Source organism: Vigna unguiculata, chromosome 6 (genome assembly GCF_004118075.2).
Source record: "Vigna unguiculata cultivar IT97K-499-35 chromosome 6, ASM411807v1, whole genome shotgun sequence".
Taxonomy (NCBI): Eukaryota; Viridiplantae; Streptophyta; class Magnoliopsida; order Fabales; family Fabaceae; genus Vigna; species Vigna unguiculata.
Genome location: NC_040284.1, coordinates 22,475,929 through 22,497,901, shown reverse-complemented (window position 1 = coordinate 22,497,901; position 21,973 = coordinate 22,475,929). Strand labels below are relative to the sequence as shown.

The following is a 21,973-nucleotide window of genomic DNA, read 5'->3' as shown; positions in this document are numbered from 1 at the left end:
ACCATGCAGTAATAAATATTAAATACTACTTTGCTTGCACTTCTTGCTCTGTCACCATTCAAATTTGTACGACGGGGAATTCGTATAACGGTTATATATTTCATTTGGACCACAAAAAATTACTGGTGTTATACTTTACGTTGGTTTACGAAACCATCAACGGCTATACTTTGGAATTTTTGTGATAAATCAATCATAGTTGCCTTTACCAACCAGTCAACTGCATGTTAAAGGATAGTCAAAGTTGAAATTATTAAAATCGTCAAAAACACTGACATTAGCCCAAGGTCTACCAACTCCAACGGATAGCCCTCGATGAAACGGCTCACTACAGGATTTGACAGTTTCCACTTATCTGGCTGCTTACAAAAGTTCAGTTTGGAATTCAACTTCTTACTTCTTATTCATGTTCCTAGAATAGAAAAAAAGATATTTTTTATTTTCAAGAACTAAAAAATAATTCATAAAAACCCTACGTATATCTATTCTAAATTCTTATTTTTAACTTGTAAAATTTTACTTCTTACTTGTTAGAGCTTAAGGTAAAACTTTTCCAAACAAATGATTCATCTTCAATTACACGCCAAATATTAAGAAGCCATGTTATCCATGTTAAAAGTTCATATATGCACAAACAGACACCCAGATAATTAGTTTAACACAACTAATGATTTATGAAAATTTATTATGTGAAACATTCACAATTTTACGGAACCTGAGTACACAAAAACAAACTGCAGATAAAATTCCTCAACAAAATATTGGCCGAAATTTCAAACATCAATGTACATTCGCAACTATTTAGTGAAAAAAAAAATGGCAATATTTGGCCCAGGCCAGACACAGTTAGTATCCGCATGTCACAATGGAGTTGTAACCGTGAGCATGAGAGCTTTGCATGATAACATGTGGTTGGTTAGGAAGAGGTGTTCTCATAACTTGACCCAGTAAACAGCAACTCAAATGAATCATGGTGAACCTACTCCAGGGAAGAGTTCTGATATTTTATTGAAGACATCCATAATCTGAAGTGTTCAAGAGGAAAAACCATCAGAAAAAATTTAAGAGCCAAATCTTAAAAAAATTGACATTTATTAGATTCATTAGAAATTACTCATAGAGAGGGTAATTATATAGCTTTATTCATTAGAAACATGATGGCATGCTTGCAAATTCAAAACCTCATGTTTTAAATCCCTTTTCTGTGTTAAATCATAAAAATTGTAAACACAGTTCATGCCAGCTGTAAGAACATTAATAAGAATGTTTCTCTATCTCTAAACTCTTAAAGTAAAAAATATAGTCTTGTCCACATGTTGCAATTGATTATTTGAAGCCAGGAAAAATCAGCAATTCCAATGGGTTAGAACACAATAGGAGTTTTGATAAGCATACCTCTTTATCATTTTGATATTTGGTAATATTCATCGGATTCTGTGAACACTGTAACCACAACAAGATTCGGTCAGAGAGGAGTTTTGACATGAAAGACTAATAAAGTATTTAAGTTAGAACATACATCCATGATAGCTGCTTGAACTCTAGGATTTTGAAAAGCCATTGCAACGTCAGGATTGGCCATAATCTTTGAAACGACTTCTTCAGGAGAAAGCCCAATTTGATCTGGTGAAAGTAAAAATATTTGAAGAGAAGACCCAGAGTGGAGTGAAAGATTCATTCGTAAGCTGTTAACAGTGTTTGAAGGGAAATATGCGAGGTGATATTTTCAAAGACTTATCATCAGTTTTCACGGCTTCTGAGAATTCAATAAACTAAACCTAGACAGAGAAGAAACTAGTGATGTCTACAATCATATAAAGACAAATTAGTCTGCGAAGTCGAGCAAACATTGTTAATGAGTAAAAAAGAATGTTGAATCATACCAAATACTACTGTTTGATAAATTGGCAAGAAAAGTGGTGTGTTTCTGAATGAGATCCTATCAGATTTTTTTTTTTTTTCACAATGGAACTTACCAAGGCATTTATCAGTTCACAGAAAATTTTTATTTTGAGTCTTTTAAAAAATAACAGTATATGATCCCCTATTAAAGCAGAACTAAAACCAATATTTGCTAAAGAAAATATTAGAATGTTGAGAAGTAACCAGACAGATGGAATCAATTTATAAAAATAAGTCATAGTCAATTATCGCCCATTTGTAATGCAACTTCGGAGAAAAAAAAAAAGGTGTTAATCTTCAAGAATCGATGGCAAACTAAGTAGAACAGATGAGTTCCATAGGATGGAAGCAAGAGAAGAGATTTTTTAATTTAAGAATATTTTCATGTCAATAAGTAACAAGCAAGAATTGAACTACGATAGTTGATCCTGCTCTCAGAAATAACGTGACACTAAATAAGATTTAAGGCATAACAATGATAAAAAACTCACCAAATTGCTGCTTAACTTGGGGACTATTGAGGTCAAAATTCTTTAAGGTATCCATCATTTGGCTGTCCCATTCAGTACCACCCATGTTGCTTCTGAAATCAAACATTAAGAATAACGAGGAAGGGTTCATAACCTATATTAATACACCAGAGAAGACTTCATACCCTATATTAACAAAATATGCACAGATTTGTCTAACTGCAGCACATCGGATGAGAGGGAAATAAAAAATAAGAAATACAATTTTTAGATACTTGAGATCTCAAGTAAATGCAATGGCATTGAGTGTGGTTGTCATAAGACACATGAACCTGGCTCTGAAAAGCTAAAATATAAATTAATCTAAATATACAAGGGGAGAAGGACAAGGAGATGAACTTTAAACAACAATGTCCGGATGTAAGAACACGCATTTCCACCCCCATAGGTTAGAGGGAGGGCTGGAAGCCAAGAGTACAAAAGAAGTAAAACAGATCTTTCAATCATGACTACCGTTTTTTCCTAATCCTAAATTATAAATTCTAATATATGAAGGATAAAGAACGAGGGTCAGTTTTAATTATCATCTCATCAAATTCATGAAATAAGAGGTTAATAACTGGATTGTAATTCTGAAGAACTTTTCCATTCACCCAAAAACTAGTTTTTGTAGAAATATGTCAAACAAGCTTAATGCAGATATGAGCATTTTCCCATCTTAGCTGTTCAAATTGAGCTATAGTCAATGGGAATATTAGTAAAGCAAAAAGGCTCTAAGCATCTGAAGAAAACAGTGTGAAGAACTTACAGCATTTCTTCCAGTTGTTGACGGTACTGTGGATTCTGCAGCATCCCTATTAAAAGCAGCGACAGAACAGCAACTATCACTCATTGGCCAATTATATCAAGTTATGCAGAAAGACATGACTTTTGACCTACGACTATCTTTAAACATAAAGAAGTGCTTACATTATATAATGGTAACAGATAAAAAAGGATGCGTATATACAAGTGTTGCATACAGTCTATATTAAGCATGTAAACAAAAGTTAACAAGCAAACTCACATTGTGGTTACACGGGATTTATTCCCGAAAGGAGCTAAACAACAAAAATTACACACTGCACTTAAAACTATTATTAGCAGGAAACTGATAAAAGTAGAGAATTACATTTGAAGGTATCAGGATTCCTCATCTCCTCAGGTAAATAGCTGCAACAAAACAAAAAAAAAAGTAAAAACCTTTTGGATAACAAGGGAAAAAAGTTCTTAAATAATCTACACAAACATGTACATCATATATGAAATTTTTATTAAGTAATTGTAAACAAGAACACATTAGGAATCAGTTTATTTTACAAGAGAAAGAAGATAAGTTAGTTCCACTCCACTCCATGATCAACAATTAAAAGGATACCAGTAAACCAATTACAATTCATTTGCGAATAAAGAAAAAAAATTTTAAATGAAAAGAGTGCATAAGTATAGGCTTCCCTCAAAACTATCTGCAGCAAAGTTCCAAGAGGACAGAGGGAAAAACAATTAAGTGCTCCAACAGAATCTTTAGATACATCCAAACTTCCAAAGTAAACATTTCAAAAGAAATAAACAAAAGAATAAAACTACTCTAAACTCCAATTCTGAATATAAAAGGTTCTAGCACTAAAGGTACTACTAGTACTTCTGCCATCAGAAGTTCTAAGATAAGAGACTTCTACCAAACTACTCAAAGTTTAAACATATACATATTCCTACTCTACTGACAAAGCCACAAGAAATGCAAAAGTATAAACATTATTTAAGATGAAGGGAATTAATCTTACGGATAAACCATCTTCTGTACTGTTGGGTCCTCCATCATTTTCTCCAAAGCATCCACTGACAAGACTGATTTTTCTATCCAAAAATAAATAATGGCGCTTTAGGACTTTGATTAAACCAGAAAGCAGCTCATTGAAGGAAACATGGAAATAACAATTGTACAAACAATATATATTTCAAGACAACAAAAAAAGTTTAATTGATTTAAGCCATAATACCAATGAGATTAAAATGCTAATATTTTTTTTATTTACAACATTATTTTAAATACTTAATCAGAGTCATAAAGTAAAGGAAAGCTAACAAGAAAAAATTCATAAGAGTAAAATTACAAAGCATATGAGGTGCCACGATAAACTCAGCAATGATAAGAATTAATTGATATTTACTATCATAATGCAACGAGTACAACTCATTTATTTGGCAAGACTGATCTAAGGCCATGTTATGTCAGCGCATTTCCCATAAATTGAGGCTTGAATAGATACATCACATTCCATGGGGTTTTCCATCAATAAAGCTGAACTGCAAATATTTACAATTTCAACAGACTCTACTTACTTGTAGATTGAGAACCAGGAAAACCACCAAAACCTTGGTTAAAGGGAACTCCATTTTGAGAAACCTTCAATAAATACGTATTAGATAATAAGAACAACACAGGTCAATGAACTTCTTTAGCAAAAACGTGTATCTTATAAACTCACTTCATCAGGAACCCGGGCTTTCTCCTTGACAGAACTTGATTCATCATCTTTAACACTTTCAAAAGGACTCTTCTGCACAGTTTCTTCAGGAGTAACATCTACAAAAGCTATAATGGAAAGTCTAAGGAATTTTAACAATTAAAGTTTCAATTTTTACGCACATAAAAGCTGTCATCAGATATGATCACTGCAACTTATATGGATAATGAAGGTTTTCCATCTTCAATTTCTGTTGGAAATCTTTATATAGATAACAAGAAATTGTTGCAAATATTTTAAAAATATTTATCATAATTGAAATTTTAAAAAAATAATTAATAAAGGAAATGAAGTAATAAACATTAATAATTATTCAAATACTTTTAATATGCAACAATTTCAAAAATAGTTAAGCTTTTGCTTTCTGTTTTCTCCTCCTCAACTTCCCACTTTCTATTTCCCAACATTATCCCATTTTCTACATTATTTTAGTTTCTGAATATATAATTGGTGTGATCTCACCAACTCACCCCTAGTTTTTCATATTAGAATGTTTAATACAAAGTAACTTGTCACTAAAAGTAAATAACACAAATTACTGTGAACTGGTACACTTGCATGCATGCAAAGCTCAAACAACTTAGTGACATAGATTCATCCTAGCTATAATACAAAAAATAAGAAAGCTTAAAGATCATCATTGGCAAGTCAATGAAGCATTCATGGTATAGGCTGAACCAGTTGGCAATAACCTTTGGAAGATTCCATAAAAAAAAAAAATTATCTGATATCAAATTCAGCATGGCAATATCCTTTGGAAGATTCCATAAAAAAAAATATCTGATATCAAATTCAGCATGGCAATACCAAATCATCCTTTAGTATTCTGTAGAACGTCAGTGGAGTTAAGTCAATTAGAACAGTAATCCAGGCTAAAAGCCAAAAAGAAACTACTGTACTATACCAAATAAATAGGCCAAAAAGAAAAAACAAAGAGCTTTCAAGACCATTACTTAATTTAACCGGAACCACATATATCTCCTAGTGGACACATCACCTCACCATATATAAAATAGAAAAGTAGCATGTTTCATCGAACAAGAAACAGATAGGATTGCTTTAAGACATTATAAGGTTAAGTTACCAATTTTTTTGGGTTCGTTCTGTACTTCCACTTGATCTTTAATATCAGCAGTTCCTGTTGCTTCTACTTTTGTTGCAGGGATATCTACGGTGATGGTGGATTGAGATCTACTAGATGTTGAAGGTGCTCGAGATTGAGCAGTTGCAGAACCAGCAGGTACAGTGGGCCCTGCTGCTGAAGGCATTGAAAAGGGAAAAGGAGACCCCGGAGAAAAGGCAGCATTGCCAAATTGGTTATTTTGTGAATTCATCTGGCCCATCATGGTCTTGAAAGCTTGTTGCATTGCATATTTCTAAAATAAAATTAGAAAACATGTTTAAATTATGTAATATTTTCAGGACATAAAAAATAAGGCCAGACAGAGCATATACTACAATTAACAAAGTGATAGGAGAGGGAGTACCGATCAAGAGGCTGATAGTAGGCTAATTTTGACTGTTAAGATATAAATGAATGACAAGATTAAAAGTTATTTGAAGGTCGCATTGACCCTGGTGTTTACTTGCTAATCCGACTATTCATTTAAAATCTAATGGTCAAGATATGATCTCCTGAGTCTCACATTGAATGACTCCTCTGACTAGTCATGGTCCCTATAACTTATGGTAGAACTCAAAGAATGCACCAGCTTATATCCATGACTTCTGAAATTTGTAACATACAAACCCATATTTACAGTTGAAATCAAAGTATGCACCAAATTATAGCCTTTACACCAATGACTAACAAACTTTCTAACATCTTCCACAGTTATACTCGAAATTAAAGAATGAACAAGCTTATATCAATGCATAGCAATAGAGTGGCAGTCACCTTTAATCTTGAAGCTACCTGCAAAAACACAAAAATTTATTAAACATAGAGAAAAAATAAATCCGTCATCAGTACATGTAATGTAAAGTTGTGACTACGGTTCTCAGTTCTCACCATAGAAAACAGTGCAGAAAACCCAACACCAACACCAATCCAAAAGAGAGGTGACCCTCTGGAAATAGAGTAAATAGATAAATTATAGTGTGAATTTACATGCAAAAGATGTCACCAAATTTAAATCAACAAAATATCCCTCAACTACGACCACCTCAGTAGCTGCCCATCATAAAAACATGAGATCACAATTTAAAGAAAAGTAATATGAAAAATGTAAAGAGAGTAAATGATTACATAGTTGAGGACGGAGGTGGTGATAATTGTGGGTTAACTCCAACTGATGTCGTTTCTTGAGTTTTTGAAGAAGAAACACTTGCAAAATGATTTACTACCACCTTCTCCTGCACTGTTTCACTGACATGCATTACTTATAGGTCTTAAGTGATGAGTGAAAAATATTGATACAGATATTCAACTTGCACAGCAAGCACTCATTAATCACAAGAGAATAAAGTCAACAGACAAGATAAATATACATTACTTAAATGGATTCAAAATACACAGACATGAGATTAATTTTTTAACCATGGATTCGAATTCAAAATGATATAAAGTAAGCTTGAGCAAAACTCCAAAATCCACAACCTGTGTCTGTCTACGAACACTATATTCCAAGTGTAGAACTACTACTACTCTTAAACATAGAGTGGTGAACTATTATATATAGAATGATATATTGATTCATCATAAATTAGGGCTCATTTGTTTGTACTTCTTAATAGAGTAAAAAGTGCTTCATAAATTTGAAAGACTAAAATGGTATTTTTAAAATTGTATTTTTTTTCCCTCAAATTCCGTGTTTCGGAAATAAAACCATTTTTTTTTTCAAAATTGAGGGACTAAAATGAACTTTTTTTAATTTGAAGGGCTAAAACCAGATTATCCTAAATTTCATGAACTAAAAACATAATTAAACCCGAAAAAGAAGAGAGGACTTAAACTTTCTAAAATAGTGGCTTCCAGAACAAAAGTCCTATCATTAAAAGTGTCTTTTTCTATTGCCTGCATATCCAAAACAATCCTTAAACCCTTGAAAATGTCAACATAGTGTATTCATGACTCATGTCCAATAACAACAGAACCAACATGTTCAATTCGGTTTCTATCTTTAGTGCCGAGGAAGGAAAAAAAAGTAAAAACAAACACAGCAATAGCATAATCAGACCTATCAATTCAACTTGAACAGTACACATTTCATTTTATTGGACTCCATCAGAACCCAGTGATTCAGCGAATCCTTTTCCTACCAAGAATAAATTCCAACCCAAAATTCTAATCCCCCATCAAACACACCCACGCGCACATAGAATGATAATAACAAAACAAGACAAAAAGTTTAAGAACTGAATACCAGATTTCGGGCCATGATGGGAAGAAGAAAGCGCAGAAACACGATATCGACAACGGTGAGGAGCAATCAAGACCCTCCCAAAAGAGAAGGGCTTTCTTCTTAACACGTCTCTGTCTGCAGCGTCTCTTGCAGGAACACGTCCCAACATCAAAGGTTTAGAGGAAGACACAAGGGCCAAGTTAAGGTTCTCCATCTTCTTCTCGCTTCCAATATATGTAACCCAAAATCAAACAGAAACAGAGATTAAGAGCAAACAATGAACCGAAACAGTTGAAATCAACAGTGATGGGAGTGGCAGTGGATTTAGAAGCAAAGGGGTACAATTTATGGGAAATTTTTGAACTTCAAGAAATTTCGGTAAGTGGGTTTGGACTTAGGGGTATGGCAGAGAAGGAGGCAAGATTGCAATGGAGTGTGAAGTGGCTAATGAAGGTTTGAGGTTTTGGGTTGTGTAGTTGTAGGGATAAGTGACAAAATAAAAACTTGAACTTTGCAAATGCTACTAGAACGATGTCGTCTATAGAATATTTTGCTGACATTTTTTCTTTTTTTCTTTTTACTTTTTGCTGCAGCGGGATATTTATTTATAACTTTTTTACTTTGATTAATTTTACAATTAAATAGTTTCATATTAAAAAAAATGTTCATATAATTTTAAATGTAATTTTTTTTTCATGTGGAATAAATCAACCAAAATATATTTTGTTTTTCCAAGGGTGGAAATGATCTCATAAGAGACCACGGTTTTCCAATTAGGTTGAGAAGTTCTGTTTGTCATCCTTTAATTTATGGTGGTTTCAACAACATTTCAATATTAAATCAATGTATCATATCTTAACAAAGGAATAAATATATATATATATATATATATATATATATAATTAATTAATTAATAGATAGGAAAATGTCAATCTATTTATAGTATTTTAATGATTAACTTGTATGAGTAGTACCTTTATTTCATCTACATCATTAATCTCAAATTGTATTTTTAGGATGTGTTTGGAAATACTATGAGAAAATTGATTCTATTTTAGGTAGGAAAATTAATGGAGAAGTTAGAAAGAGTTGCTTCTCTTTGATGTGAATTTTTTATCTACAATTTAGTCTTTATTCTATTTATTTCAATTTTTCATCTATAAATTAATGTAATGGTAAAAGTCATGAATAATATATTTATGTTTTGTTATTGATATTTGTTATACTCATGAATAACAAAGTTTTGGTAAATTTGTTATTCATGACTTTTATCACTAAACTTTAATATAAATTTCAATACTTAATTTTATAAGTCATTCCTAATAACAAATATAAATATAACATTTATATAAATAATAAATTTGATCTCAATGGAGACACAATATTTTTCTATTTTGTAAAAAAATATTCGGACAAAATTGAAACAAATAGAGCGGAGACTAAATTGAAATAAATAAACATATATGGGTACTAAATTGAAACAAATACACATATATGGAGATTAAGTTGAAATCAAGACAATGACACTTGACATATATCTTATGACGTGTCACAGACAATGTCACGTGTCACAAGGATTTGACATGTGACAATTTAAAAAAAATTAAAAACAATATTAAAAAATAAAAAAAACTGTGACATATCGTTAACCGTATTTATAAAAATTTAATGAAATGTACTATTGATGCAATTTTAAATTTGGATAATAAATTAAAATAAACATAAAAGTAAAAGTAAAAGTAAGTATATTTTAAAATTTTGAAACCAAAATATGTTCCAAATAAGGTATCGATCAAAACCATCGAGATAAGATGGTAAGGTTTGATAATGAAACGCGCGTAAACCATTTAAACGCAGGACCTTTCAGAGATGTTGAGAAAATACAACAAAAGATGACATCGTCCGATGTGTATCAAATATATGACCATACTCCTCAAGTTTATAATCCTATCATGCTGACTCGTGGCCAAACCTTTCCAATCGGAAGAAGTTCATGATCCCATAAACAAATGGTTGACGCCGAGATTTGTTTAGTATGTAGTTTTTGCTGAGATGATTTGGACAATTGCAGGACTTTTCATAGTCGATATACAGTGTAGAAATGTTCTCCCATCATAAACAAATTCTTCGTTTTTTAAAAGCACCAATTCTCTCAATTTATTTTATTAATATTGTTTCGCTTTCTTGCAATACTTTTCTTTTACGAATTAGGATATATTTACACCATCCAAGTGTTTTCAAATTGGTCATTCATATATAGTTATACTGTCTACTGTAAAGCATTATAGGATAGGATGAGAACCAGGTGTAGATTTGATAATAACGTCTTCATTTTTATATTAAAATTTTATTTTTTTCTTTGTGTATTATAAATATGAAATATTTGTTTTTTTATTTATCTTTTTAAAAAAATATATATACACTTACTTTCATATTCATTTATTTATTGTTTCAAATAATTATTAAATATTTTTTATAAAAAAATCATTAAAAAAATATTGTATTCTCACCAAATTAAGACAAAGTGTTTTAGAGGTAAAAATAATGAAATTATACGAAGACAAGTTGACAATAAACTATGAAAGATCTATTTGCATCTTGGAACACTCATGATAATAAGAGTTTAAAGAGAATACAAAAATAGGATGACATAAAAATGAGCACACAAAATTGAATAAATTCTCAATATTTTGATATAATGTATTTATAGGTTTTTTTAGCCATGAATAAATAATATAATTAGTTATCTTAAATATATTTTGTTAACTGTACTATGATAATTAGTTATCACATCATAAGATATTATCTGAAAATGTTTTAAAAGTATTTTTCAACATGTTAGAAAATACATTAATTATTTAATGTAAAAAAACATATATTACTTTCTATTATTCTAAACATAAAAAAGAAATTATTATTACATAAATACCGAATAAACAGTATAAATAACACTCGAATAAATGTCAAATAATTATGAAAAAAAATTGAAATAAATATCTTCAAAATAAGTATTCTAAGTAGTTATCATAACTTAATAATTGAAGATATTATCTGAAAATATCTTGAAAATATTTTCTAATATATCAAGGATACATCAATTATTAAATGTAAAAAAATGTATTTTTTCTATTATGTTAAATATAAGAAAAAATTATAATCATATAAATATGGAATAAAAATATAAATAACAGTTAAATAATCGTGAAAATAAATAAAAGAGAAATATGCGTCTTAAAAATAAGTTAGAAAACTAAAAACAATATAAAATAACATAAGTTTGTTACGTACCAGTTACCAGATAATTAAAAGTATTCTAATAATTTGAAACAAAAATAACATGATGGATATCTAAATACTTTTCCATTTCTATAACCAAATTAAGCAAATCTTATCAATACGAAGACGAAGATTTTGGTCAACGTAGTCTTATAAGGTGTCTTTCTTTTTTATTTTGTCATTTTTTTTTTCATATGATGTTTGCCTTTTCATTTCAAAACTGGTAAAAAAGACGATTCAAAATTGTAATTATGAGGATTTTTAGTGAATTATTCAATAAAAACATTTAAGTTGTGTTTGGATAATTTAATAAAATAATTTATTAATTTAAAGAATTTCTTTAAAGTAAAATGATTTCTTTGGTTGAGAAAACTAAAATTCCACTAGTTGAAAAAATAAATTATTGGTCAGAATGAAAAAAGTCTAGAAGTCTAAAAAGTTAACTTAAATCGACCTTTAGCTTAGGTTGAATTATCTTTTAACATCTAGTTTGAGCCGACTTAGTTCGATTATGAGTCTAGACTGACTTGAATCGACCTTTGGTCAAAGTCAAAGGCTTTGTGTGGACTTGAACTAAAAGTGAACTTGAGTCACCTGGACTGAAGGTTGAGTCATGTCGTTTCGTACTGATTTGACATAAATCGAATGTTGAGCTAATTCAGAATAAACCTAAGGTCAAACCAATTTGGCATAAACCAAAGGTCGAGTTGAGTCGCTCTGAACTAAGGCCGAATCAAGTCAGTCATGGTCGAAGGTAGATCTGAATCAGCCAGGACCGAAGGTCGAGTCGAGACGACCTGAGAAGAGTTAGATCAAGTCAGTCTAGGGGAAGGTTGACCTAAGTCGACACGGGCTGAAAGTCTAGCTGAGGAAAAATGTAGAGATGAGTATTAGAAAGGAAGTCCCACACGAGTGAGAAATAACATTGGGGCTTACTTTTCATATTATAAAAGGATTTACCTCGAGTTCAACAAAAACCTCATGTACAAATCCAACCTCTCATAGAACTTGACGTACCAGTCTATCAGCTTATGTTAATGTGGGATCCATCGTTGTCCCACAAGGCCTTCAGGTACAACAAATTGAAGCTCATTTTGTCCAACATACAATGAAACTATTCTTTAGTATATTGGTTTGCATCAGATATTTCCACTATCATCTTTAACAACAATCTAAGGTCGAACTTCAGTGAATTGATTCACATTTGAAACACCCTGTAAAGAAAAATTTGTTAGTGAGTTTGTCCTTATTCTTTTAAACCACAACGCATATATACCATACATCTTTAATTTCATTTGTTGACTTCGATATAGAAATAAGAGTACATGTATTAAACATTATATAAGTTATGCATTTTAGAAATTATCAGATTTTAATATTTTCAAGTCATGACAACAATGCAAAATCAAGCATGACTTATAGGAAATTGACCAAAAGACTTACCCTCACAATGCTTCCATCAACTACACCTCCTTTTATTCCATCAACCTCAAAACCATGTTTATTAACATCAAATGACCTTATCATGATCATATTAGGTGGAGAAACAAAGTTCCTATGAGGGATTGGGATCTTCTTCACAATATACTCACACACAACATCAATATTATACTTTAAGTGTGCTTAAATGGGTATTATTGGTTCACCATCAACAACAGCTCCCTGGTAAGTAAAAAAAAAAAAATAGAACAATTATCATGTATGTCATTGAAAACAAATCCACTTGTGTAAAAGAAATCTCTTCAAAGAAACTTACATGTATAAACTTTGAAATTGCTTCATGCTGATTGATTGCCACATTTTCCTAAATCAAGCCAACCTTGCTCTGAAGGATTATTATATGTTGTAAACGTAAAATTTCCACAACATCTAAGTGCTCAGCGATTTATGGTTGTGGGCAACTTTCATCAGCAACTACGAGTAGTAAGGCTTTTTCATGATTGTTGTTCCATTAAGCATAATGGCCATGAGAATATCATGCCCCAACAGAAATTGGTAAAGTAAAAAGAAATATCTCACTTGTGAAAACAAACCATGCGTTATACACGATAAAAAGCAGCCCAAAAATAATGCAAATCCAGGACATTACCGAACAATCCACAAATGAAACATGTCTCAGCAATTTCATCTTGTTGTCTTCGAACCCTGGCACATCACACTTAAGACTACCTTCTTTCCCACTTCCATAAGCCTTGTAAAAAAAATTGATCAACTCACCAAAAAGTAAATTATTACCTGATATCATTGCGGCTAATGTAAAAATAAACACCAACTTGTAGCACATTGGTCTTGAACTTGAACACCGTTCAACTTCACAATTGTATAGTTTTGCAACAAATACCAACGTATGAAACTAAGAAAACTCAAACACGAAATAAAAGAAAAAATTAAAAAATCATAAACACTTCAGCAAAACTATAAAACAAAACAACATCGCAAAAACAGAAACGAAGAAAATAAATGTCATATCTGATCAAACTCAGAAAAAATAGAAGAAGTAAAACTCAAAAAGTAAAAACTTAAAAATAATGAATAAACCAAAACCACGAACAAAAAAACAAAAATATAATACCTTGACAAACTTAGGAGATGTAGAGAATAAAATCACCTAACACCATCCTTAAAATTTAAAAATTGATCTCAATGCAACTCAAGTCAGAGTTATTAATGCATACAATATCAACTAACTCAATGCATAATATTTTCCTCTATTAAACAATTATAGAGACGATAAAAACACAAATTACTTCTATGATCAAACGAAACAAAAAGGAGGTTGGACACCAGGACTAAAGTAGTAAAATACTAAATCTTAAGTTTAGAAAACAGATAAATGGAAATTTTAAAAAATAAACAGGTATTAATGAATAAAGTTGGAATATTTAGATAATATAAATAAATATTTTTAAAAAAATTGTAAAATGAACATGTATTAACGAATAAAATTAAGATATTTAAATAATACATAAGGTATTTGTTTTCATATATTATATTACCGAAAAAGTTTCTATAAATATTCATAGTAAGAGTACTTACGTGACAAATTTCTCATAGTCTAGTTTATTTATTTGTATTAGTACTTGATATTTATTTATCTTTGATGTTGTCGTAGCTTTTAAATAACGCAGCGTGTATTGGATTAGGATCCTATCCAATGGAAGTCAGCGAAGAAGGCACAAGGAGGGTGCAACACCTCGCCCAATCGGGTCTCTCCCGGGTTCCACCCGAATACATTCAACCCCTTCATACCCGACCCCTTTTTCACACCCGAACCGACCCTCGGAATATTCCTCTCATCGACCTATCTTTCTTCGACCCGACCCGCCGCGCCTCCACCCGCGAATCCATCGCAAGCGCCTGCCGCGACTGGGGCGCCTTCCACGTCACCAACCACGGCGTCCCTCTGTCACTCCTCGACGCCATACGCCGCGCTGGCCGCGCATTCTTCACCGAATGCCCCATGCCGGAGAAGCTCCGCTACGCCTGCTCCACGGCTGCGTCGGAGGGATACGGCAGCAAGATGCTAGCAACCTCCGATCAGCAGCAAGACGACGCCGTCGCGCATATCCTCGATTGGAGGGACTACTTCGACCACCACACTCTCCCCCTCTCTCGGCGGAACCCTGATCGGTGGCCGGAGTTTCCCCCCGATTACCGGGACACGGTGGCGAGGTACAGCGACGAGATGAAGATACTGGCGCAAAAGTTGCTGGCTTTGATATCTGAGAGTCTAGGGTTGCGTGCTTCGTGCATTGAAGATGCTGTTGGAGAATTTTACCAGAACATCACGATTAGCTTCTATCCTCCGTGTCCCGAACCAGATCTCACGCTTGGGTTGCAATCGCATTCTGATATAGGTGCAATCTCGCTTTTGATTCAGGATGACGTGGAGGGTCTTCAAGTGCTTAAGAGTGGTGATGATGGTGGTGACAAGTGGGTCACTGTTGAGCCCTTGTCAGATGCTGTTCTTGTTCTCTTGGCTGATCAAACTGAGGTAAATAAACTGTTGACCCTTTGGTTTCTTATAAATTTACTCATGGAAATTCTGTTGAACTTGAACATTTGATTTTTGTACTGGACAAATGTTGTTCTTAGGTTTTTTTGGGTCTGGTTTTCATTCATAATTGAAGTTTTATCTCGGTAATTTATACTGATATTTAGTTGTTACCTTGTCTGATGACACAAAGGGCTATTGAATAATAGGACTAGGGGTGTGCTTGGGATAACATTGGGTTGAAAGTAACCCACGTTTTTCCCAAATCCACAAATACAGTTCCTTCTCAGTTTTCAGTTTCCAAATACGTGTGGAGGATGCTTAGTATTTTTCAAACGGCAAATCAAACACTCACTAAGAGTATCTGAAGAGAAGAAAGTGCTTGATAAAAACCTTCTGAAAGACTTATTCTTAATGAGTGAAATTTGGTTGAGTTTCACTGATCACGTTTCCCATTTGGGTTTACTCCCAAACTAGTGAGAGCTAGGTGAATTTCAACTGATAGAGGAAAGAGGGATAGAAAAAGTGTTAAAAAAGGAATGCAGTGTGCTTCTAATATGAAATAAGTGGGTTGGAGACTTTTAGCAGATTGCAGATATTAGTCTTTTAGCAGATTGCAGATATAAAAAAAGAATTGCAGATATTAAAGTTGGGGTTAATTAATTCACAAATAGTCTTTTTGCAAGTTTTCAACTAACAGAAAGATGTTTTGGCACCAGATTATAACCAATGGAAGGTACAGGAGCTGTGAGCATAGGGCAATTACTAATCCTGATAGAGCAAGGCTTTCTGTTGCAACATTTCATGACCCTGCTAAGACAGTCAAGATCTCCCCTGTCTCTGAACTGATAGATGAGTCATCACCTGCTAAATACCGTGATGTTGTGTATGGAGACTATGTGTTTTCATGGTATACCAAAGGCCCTGAAGGAAAACGAAATATTGATGCAGTTGTGCTGGATTCTTAGGTTTGTGCTTTTTTATCTCTCTTTGTCTCGTGGCTTGGTTGTGTCTTGTGGGGGAAAGGAAGTAAAGTTATTTTATAATGTAAAATTCTCTTACTTGGATAGTAAATAAAACCTTGAATCTTCCTTACTGTGGCAAGCTGTTTGTAACAGACGATGATAATCACCATTATGTTGTGATTAAGAACAATATGATACCTACAATCTTTCTTTGACCTAACTTAAAAACTTAATATTGTAACCGAAAAAATTATAAATAAATAAGTAAATGCACTATGAACTGACTAATTGAATCAACTTTTCAAAAAATGAAATTTAATTGAAAAAAAAAGACTTGAATTATTTCAACAGAAATGACTAATTTAACTCATTTATAAATTAATTTATTATTTAGTGATGGACTTATACCAGCTTCAATCAAATGTTGCAATTTTTTGTGACATACAATTAAATGGATTACATTCACACAACGTGGACAAACATTCTGTTAACATATATAACACTTTAGGGTAGATGATACACTAAATAAATTTATTTGATTTTAAGTGTTCGCAGAACTTTTATCATCATATGGAACTTTGTTTAAATTCTTAGAGATTTACAAACTTTAATGAGAATTGCTTAGAGTTTATTATGTATTGGAGTTTGTTTTAGTTATTGTTTTTATATATTTATAAATCTGCTCACAATGCAAAACTTGTAAGATCTTGGGCTTATATGAATCTGATTGGTAAAAACTGTCCAAGAATGTGGATTATGCACAAATAAGTTAGATATAAAAAAAAAAAAAAACTCACTTATGTGTCATTAATTTGTGTCACTTGTAATGACTGTATTTTAGAGAACCATCGTTTGGGCAGAACTCAAAAAAGGCAACAGCCCATGGCTAGTGAAATTTCTAACAGACAAACCCTTATTTACAGTTGAACTCAAAGTATGCACCAAATTATAGCCTTTTCACCAATGACTAGACAACTTTGTTACATCTTGCAGAGTTATACTCGAACTCATATAATGAACCATCTATATCAATGCATAGAGTGACATTCACCTTTAATCTTGAAGATAACTGCAAAAACACAAAGATTTATTATATATACAGCAAAAGTAAATCTGTCATCAGTACATCATACATGTAATGTACAGTTGTGACAACGGTTCTCAGTTCTCACCACAGAAAACAGTGCAGAAAGCCCAACACCAACACCAATCCAAAAGAGCGGTGACCCTCTAGAAATATAGTAAATAGATAAATCAAGTGTGAATTTACATGCAAAAGATGTCAGCAAACTTAAATCAATAAAATATCCATCAACCACGACCACCTCAGTAGCGCCCATCCTAAAAACATGAGATAACAATTTTAAAGAAAAGTAATATGAAAAAGATAAAGAGAGTAAATGATTACATAGTTGAGGACGGAGGTGGTGATAATTGTGGGTTAACTCCAATTGATGTCGTTTCTTGAGTTTTTGAAGAAGAAACACTTGCAAAATGATTTACTATCAGCTTCTCCTGCACTGTTTCACTGACATGCATTACTTATACGTCTTAAGCGATGAGTGAAAAATATTGATAGAGATATTCAACTTGCACAGCAAGCACTCATTAATCACAAGAGAATAGAAGTCAATAGACAATATAAATATACATTACTTAAATGGATTCAAAATACACAGACATGAGATTAATTTTTCAACCATGGATTCAAATTCAAAATGCTATCAAGATAAGCTTGAGCAAAACTCCAAAATCCACAATCTGTGTCTGTCTACGAACACTATCTTCTAAGTGTAGAAGTAATACTCTTAAACATAGAGTGAACTATTATTATATATAGAATGATATATCGATTCATCATAAATTAGGGCTCATGTGTTTGTACTATTTAAACATAATTTCATGAATTAAAAACATAATTAAACCAGAAAAAGAAGAGAGGATTTAAACTTTTCTAAAAGAGTGGCTTCCAAAACAAGAGTCGTATCACTAAAATTGTCTTTCTCAATTACCTGCATATCCAAAACACTCCCTTAAACCCTTGCAAATGTCAACATAGTGTATTCGTATGACTCAAATCCAACAACAGAACCAACATGTTCAATTCGGTTTCTATCTTGCCGAGGAAGAAACAAAAAGCAAAACAAACACAGCAAAAGCATAACCAGACCTATCAATTCAACTTCAACAGTACACATTTCATTTTATTGGACTCTATCAAAACCCAGTGATTCAGTTAATGAAGCACCTGGGCCTTTCCGTTTGTGAGGAACACAGCCACGTGAGGAGAGCTCATGGCTGCAGTGGCAGAACAACGAGAACAGAGCACGGGATTTAGGCACGAAAGAAGAAACACAGGTATGTAAACTCTTCTCTATCTTGATTTGAGAGTAATTTCTGAAGTTACAAACTGGAACGAGAAACCTATCTTAAATAGGTTTAGAAAGGGAGAAAAACTAAAAACCTAGATAACTGATAAATCAGTTATCGTAAAACCTAGGGGGAAAGAAACAGAAAACCTAAAGGGTTTCAATATCAGTGAATCTTTTTCCCATCAAGAATAAAGATTCTAATCCCCCATCAAACACACCAATGCTCACATAGAAAGATAATAAGAAAACTAGACAAAAAGTTGAAAGAACTGAATACCAGATTTCTGACCATGATGGGAGGAAGAGAGCGCAGAAACACGGTATCGGCAACGGTGAGGAGCAATGAAGACCCTCCCAGGAGAGAAGGGCTTTCTTCTTAAAACGTCTCTGTCAGTGGCGTCTCTTGCAAGAACACGTCCCAACATCAAAGGTTTAGAGGAAGACACAAGGGCCAGGTTAAGGTTCTCCATCTTCTTCTCACTTCCAAGCAATGTAACCCAGAATGAAGGTTTGAGGTTTTGGGTACGAGCTTTTGTACAGAATATTTGTTAATATTTTATTTATTTATTAATACTTTTATATGTAAAAATATCTCGCAGATATCTATAACAATATATAAAGGGGATTCCCCTTTTTGTGTCCACTTTTCAAAATACCGATTTTATCCTTTAAATATAACAATTTATTAAATTTTTAAAAATTGACCGTTACTTTTACAAACTTTTAATAAAATCAAATGTCTCAACTTCTTCTTTTTTTTCTTTATTTATCAATGATTATTCTTTTATTTGTTTTGATATATTTCACTTTATTTTTAATAAATATAATTTTAATATATATATTAACTTAATACTATAACAATATATAAAGGGGATTCCCCTTTTTGTGTCCACTTTTCAAAATACCGATTTTATCCTTTAAATATAACAATTTATTAAATTTTTAAAAATTGACCGTTACTTTTACAAACTTTTAATAAAATCAAATGTCTCAACTTCTTCTCTTTTTCTTTATTTATCAATGATTATTCTTTTATTTGTTTTGATATATTTCACTTTATTTTTAATAAATATAATTTTAATATATATATTAACTTAATAACATTATAATATCACGCATATTTAAAAAATGCATAAACATATCGCGCCTGTGTTACGCTAGTAATCTATAACGAGTATGAATATACGTGGATAATGAATATAAATATTTTTTATATCTAAATATTAATGGGTACAAATATCATATTGATATTATAGTATTCATACATATGTACTGTGCGGTTGACATTAATGTCAGACCGCAGGTATTTATTTATGTTTTTTATTTTGATTAATTTTACAATTGAATAATTTCGTATATTTTAAGGAAAAAGAAGTCTTGATATAATTTTAATTGTAGTTGGTTTTTCGTAAAGAATAAATCAACCAAAATATATTTAGCTTTTTCAAGGGTGGAGATGATCTTATAAGAGACCACGGTTTTCCAATTAGGTTGAGAAGTTCCCTTTGCGCTCCCATTTTAGGTTGGTTTCAATTTCATCAACCCTTAAATATATCAGTATATCATATCAAATGAACAATAATATATATAAAATTAATTAATAGTATAGGAAAATGTCAATTTATTCATAATATTTTAATGATTAACTTGCTCCAATACCTTATTAAGATCTTAAATGAGCAGTACCGTAATATCATCTACATCATTAATCTGAAATTGTAATGTTTTAGGTCATTGGTATTACTTTTTACTCTAGATTTGGGACTTTCATATTTCTGATTGAGATATCCTTTACATTATATTCAATATATTCTAATGATATATTCTTTTGGTGAGGGAAAAAAGAAAATCAATGCATTTTTACAAGTAAGTTAATTTGAAGGTTTAAGTCAGTATTTTTCACATCTTTTTAGACAATATTACCTCAGCTCTAGCTTAATATTCTCACTTCTGTATGTATGCTAATTTGAGTTTCGTTTTCTACTCGAAGTCAATGTGTTTGTGTTAAAGAAATGTTGTCCCATCATAAGCATTTTTTTTTTTTTAAAGCACCAATTCTCACAATTTATTTTATAAATATTGTTTCGCTTTCTTGCAATGTTTTTCTTTTACGAATTTGGATACATTTACAACGTCCAAGTGTTTCAAACTGGTCATTTATAGTTATAGAAACTAATTTAAATCATGTCAAATGGTGTGATGTGTCTACTCAAGCATAGAATTGTCATTCTGGTTGTCCACAGTTTTGGTCATGACCAGATGAGTTGGGGGTCAAAAAAAAGTCTAGAGGACTAAAAAGTTTTTGTTAAAAAAATTCACAGGACCAAAAAGTTTAGAAAAATTATATGGATCAATGTCAATTCATGAAAATTTTCTTTTAAACATGTAAATATATTATTTTTAAAATATATTATTAAATTTTAGGTTTAGTTTGACCTATTTTAATTTACAGTCTAGTTTCATCTGTCTCGAACTCTAGTATGGATCGGTTCGAGACGACCTTCATGAGTTAAGTCCACTCAACCAATTTCAATCAAATTTTATCATGTATAGATTCGATTGAATTTAATCAAATTTCAACGTACACAAACTCGACCAAATTTCAACCAAATTTTGACTCCGACCAATATCCAACTGAATCAATCGAATTGATTTATCAAAATTCGATCAAATTTCACTGAGTTGACCAAACCGAAATTTTGATCGTATATTGTTGCCATTTATAAAGAAGTTGCATGTAGCGATTAGGGCAAATATTTATTTATTTTTTAATCTAGATTTACTGAGCATGGCCAAAGGGGTTTATGGGAGCAATGTATGGCACGACTATAGACCATAGTACATGTGCATTGCAAAGGAATAATCATTACCATGATCCTTTTGTGACCAGTCATCACCAGCTAAATACCGTGATGTTGTGTATCGAGACTATGTTATCATTGTATACGAAAGGCCCCGAAAGAAAACGAAAGTTATTTTATAATTTAGAACTCTCTTTCTTGGACAGTAAATAAAACAATGAATTAATCTTCTATGGCAACCTGTTTGTAACGACAAAACATGAGGATGATAATTACTATTTT

At 31.9% G+C, this 21,973-nt stretch overlaps 3 protein-coding genes and 1 pseudogene across 7 annotated transcripts; 1 reads left to right on the top strand and 3 right to left on the bottom strand.

Moving 5' to 3' along the window:
• Positions 1 to 650: 650 nt before the first annotated feature.
• Positions 651 to 8,785, bottom strand: LOC114188194 (protein TIC 40, chloroplastic). 2 transcript variants are annotated; one of them, XM_028076752.1, is made up of 14 exons: positions 8,305 to 8,785; positions 7,188 to 7,299; positions 6,951 to 7,008; positions 6,837 to 6,854; positions 6,024 to 6,315; positions 4,901 to 4,998; positions 4,755 to 4,818; positions 4,196 to 4,268; positions 3,544 to 3,584; positions 3,181 to 3,226; positions 2,394 to 2,485; positions 1,520 to 1,623; positions 1,396 to 1,443; positions 651 to 1,025 (listed from the first exon to the last, which is right to left on the bottom strand). In XM_028076752.1, exons 1-14 carry the CDS (start codon positions 8,495 to 8,497, stop codon positions 969 to 971), a joined length of 1,296 nt encoding a protein of 431 aa, XP_027932553.1. In that variant the 5' UTR covers positions 8,498 to 8,785; the 3' UTR covers positions 651 to 968. The 2 variants fall into 2 exon arrangements, with proteins under 2 accessions (XP_027932553.1, XP_027932552.1); XM_028076751.1 differs by having other exon boundaries at positions 4,901 to 5,007; positions 8,305 to 8,783.
• A 3,713-nt stretch (positions 8,786 to 12,498) lies between these two features.
• LOC114188195 lies at positions 12,499 to 13,908 on the bottom strand (annotated as a pseudogene).
• A 738-nt stretch (positions 13,909 to 14,646) lies between these two features.
• LOC114186637 (probable 2-oxoglutarate-dependent dioxygenase ANS) lies at positions 14,647 to 16,738 on the top strand. Its single transcript, XM_028074600.1, has 2 exons — positions 14,647 to 15,553; positions 16,273 to 16,738. Exons 1-2 carry the CDS (start codon positions 14,714 to 14,716, stop codon positions 16,519 to 16,521), a joined length of 1,089 nt encoding a protein of 362 aa, XP_027930401.1. The 5' UTR covers positions 14,647 to 14,713; the 3' UTR covers positions 16,522 to 16,738.
• Positions 16,739 to 17,301: 563 nt separating this feature from the next.
• On the bottom strand, positions 17,302 to 19,435 carry LOC114187500 (protein TIC 40, chloroplastic-like). Of its 4 annotated transcripts, none has more exons than XM_028075763.1 (4): positions 19,168 to 19,435; positions 17,927 to 18,033; positions 17,691 to 17,748; positions 17,302 to 17,587 (listed from the first exon to the last, which is right to left on the bottom strand). In XM_028075763.1, exons 1-4 carry the CDS (start codon positions 19,180 to 19,182, stop codon positions 17,486 to 17,488), a joined length of 282 nt encoding a protein of 93 aa, XP_027931564.1. In that variant the 5' UTR covers positions 19,183 to 19,435; the 3' UTR covers positions 17,302 to 17,485. The 4 variants fall into 4 exon arrangements, with proteins under 4 accessions (XP_027931564.1, XP_027931563.1, XP_027931562.1 ...); XM_028075762.1 differs by having other exon boundaries at positions 17,927 to 18,038; positions 19,180 to 19,435; XM_028075761.1 differs by having other exon boundaries at positions 17,691 to 17,745; positions 17,927 to 18,038; positions 19,168 to 19,434.
• Between the last annotated feature and the right edge of the window lie 2,538 nt (positions 19,436 to 21,973).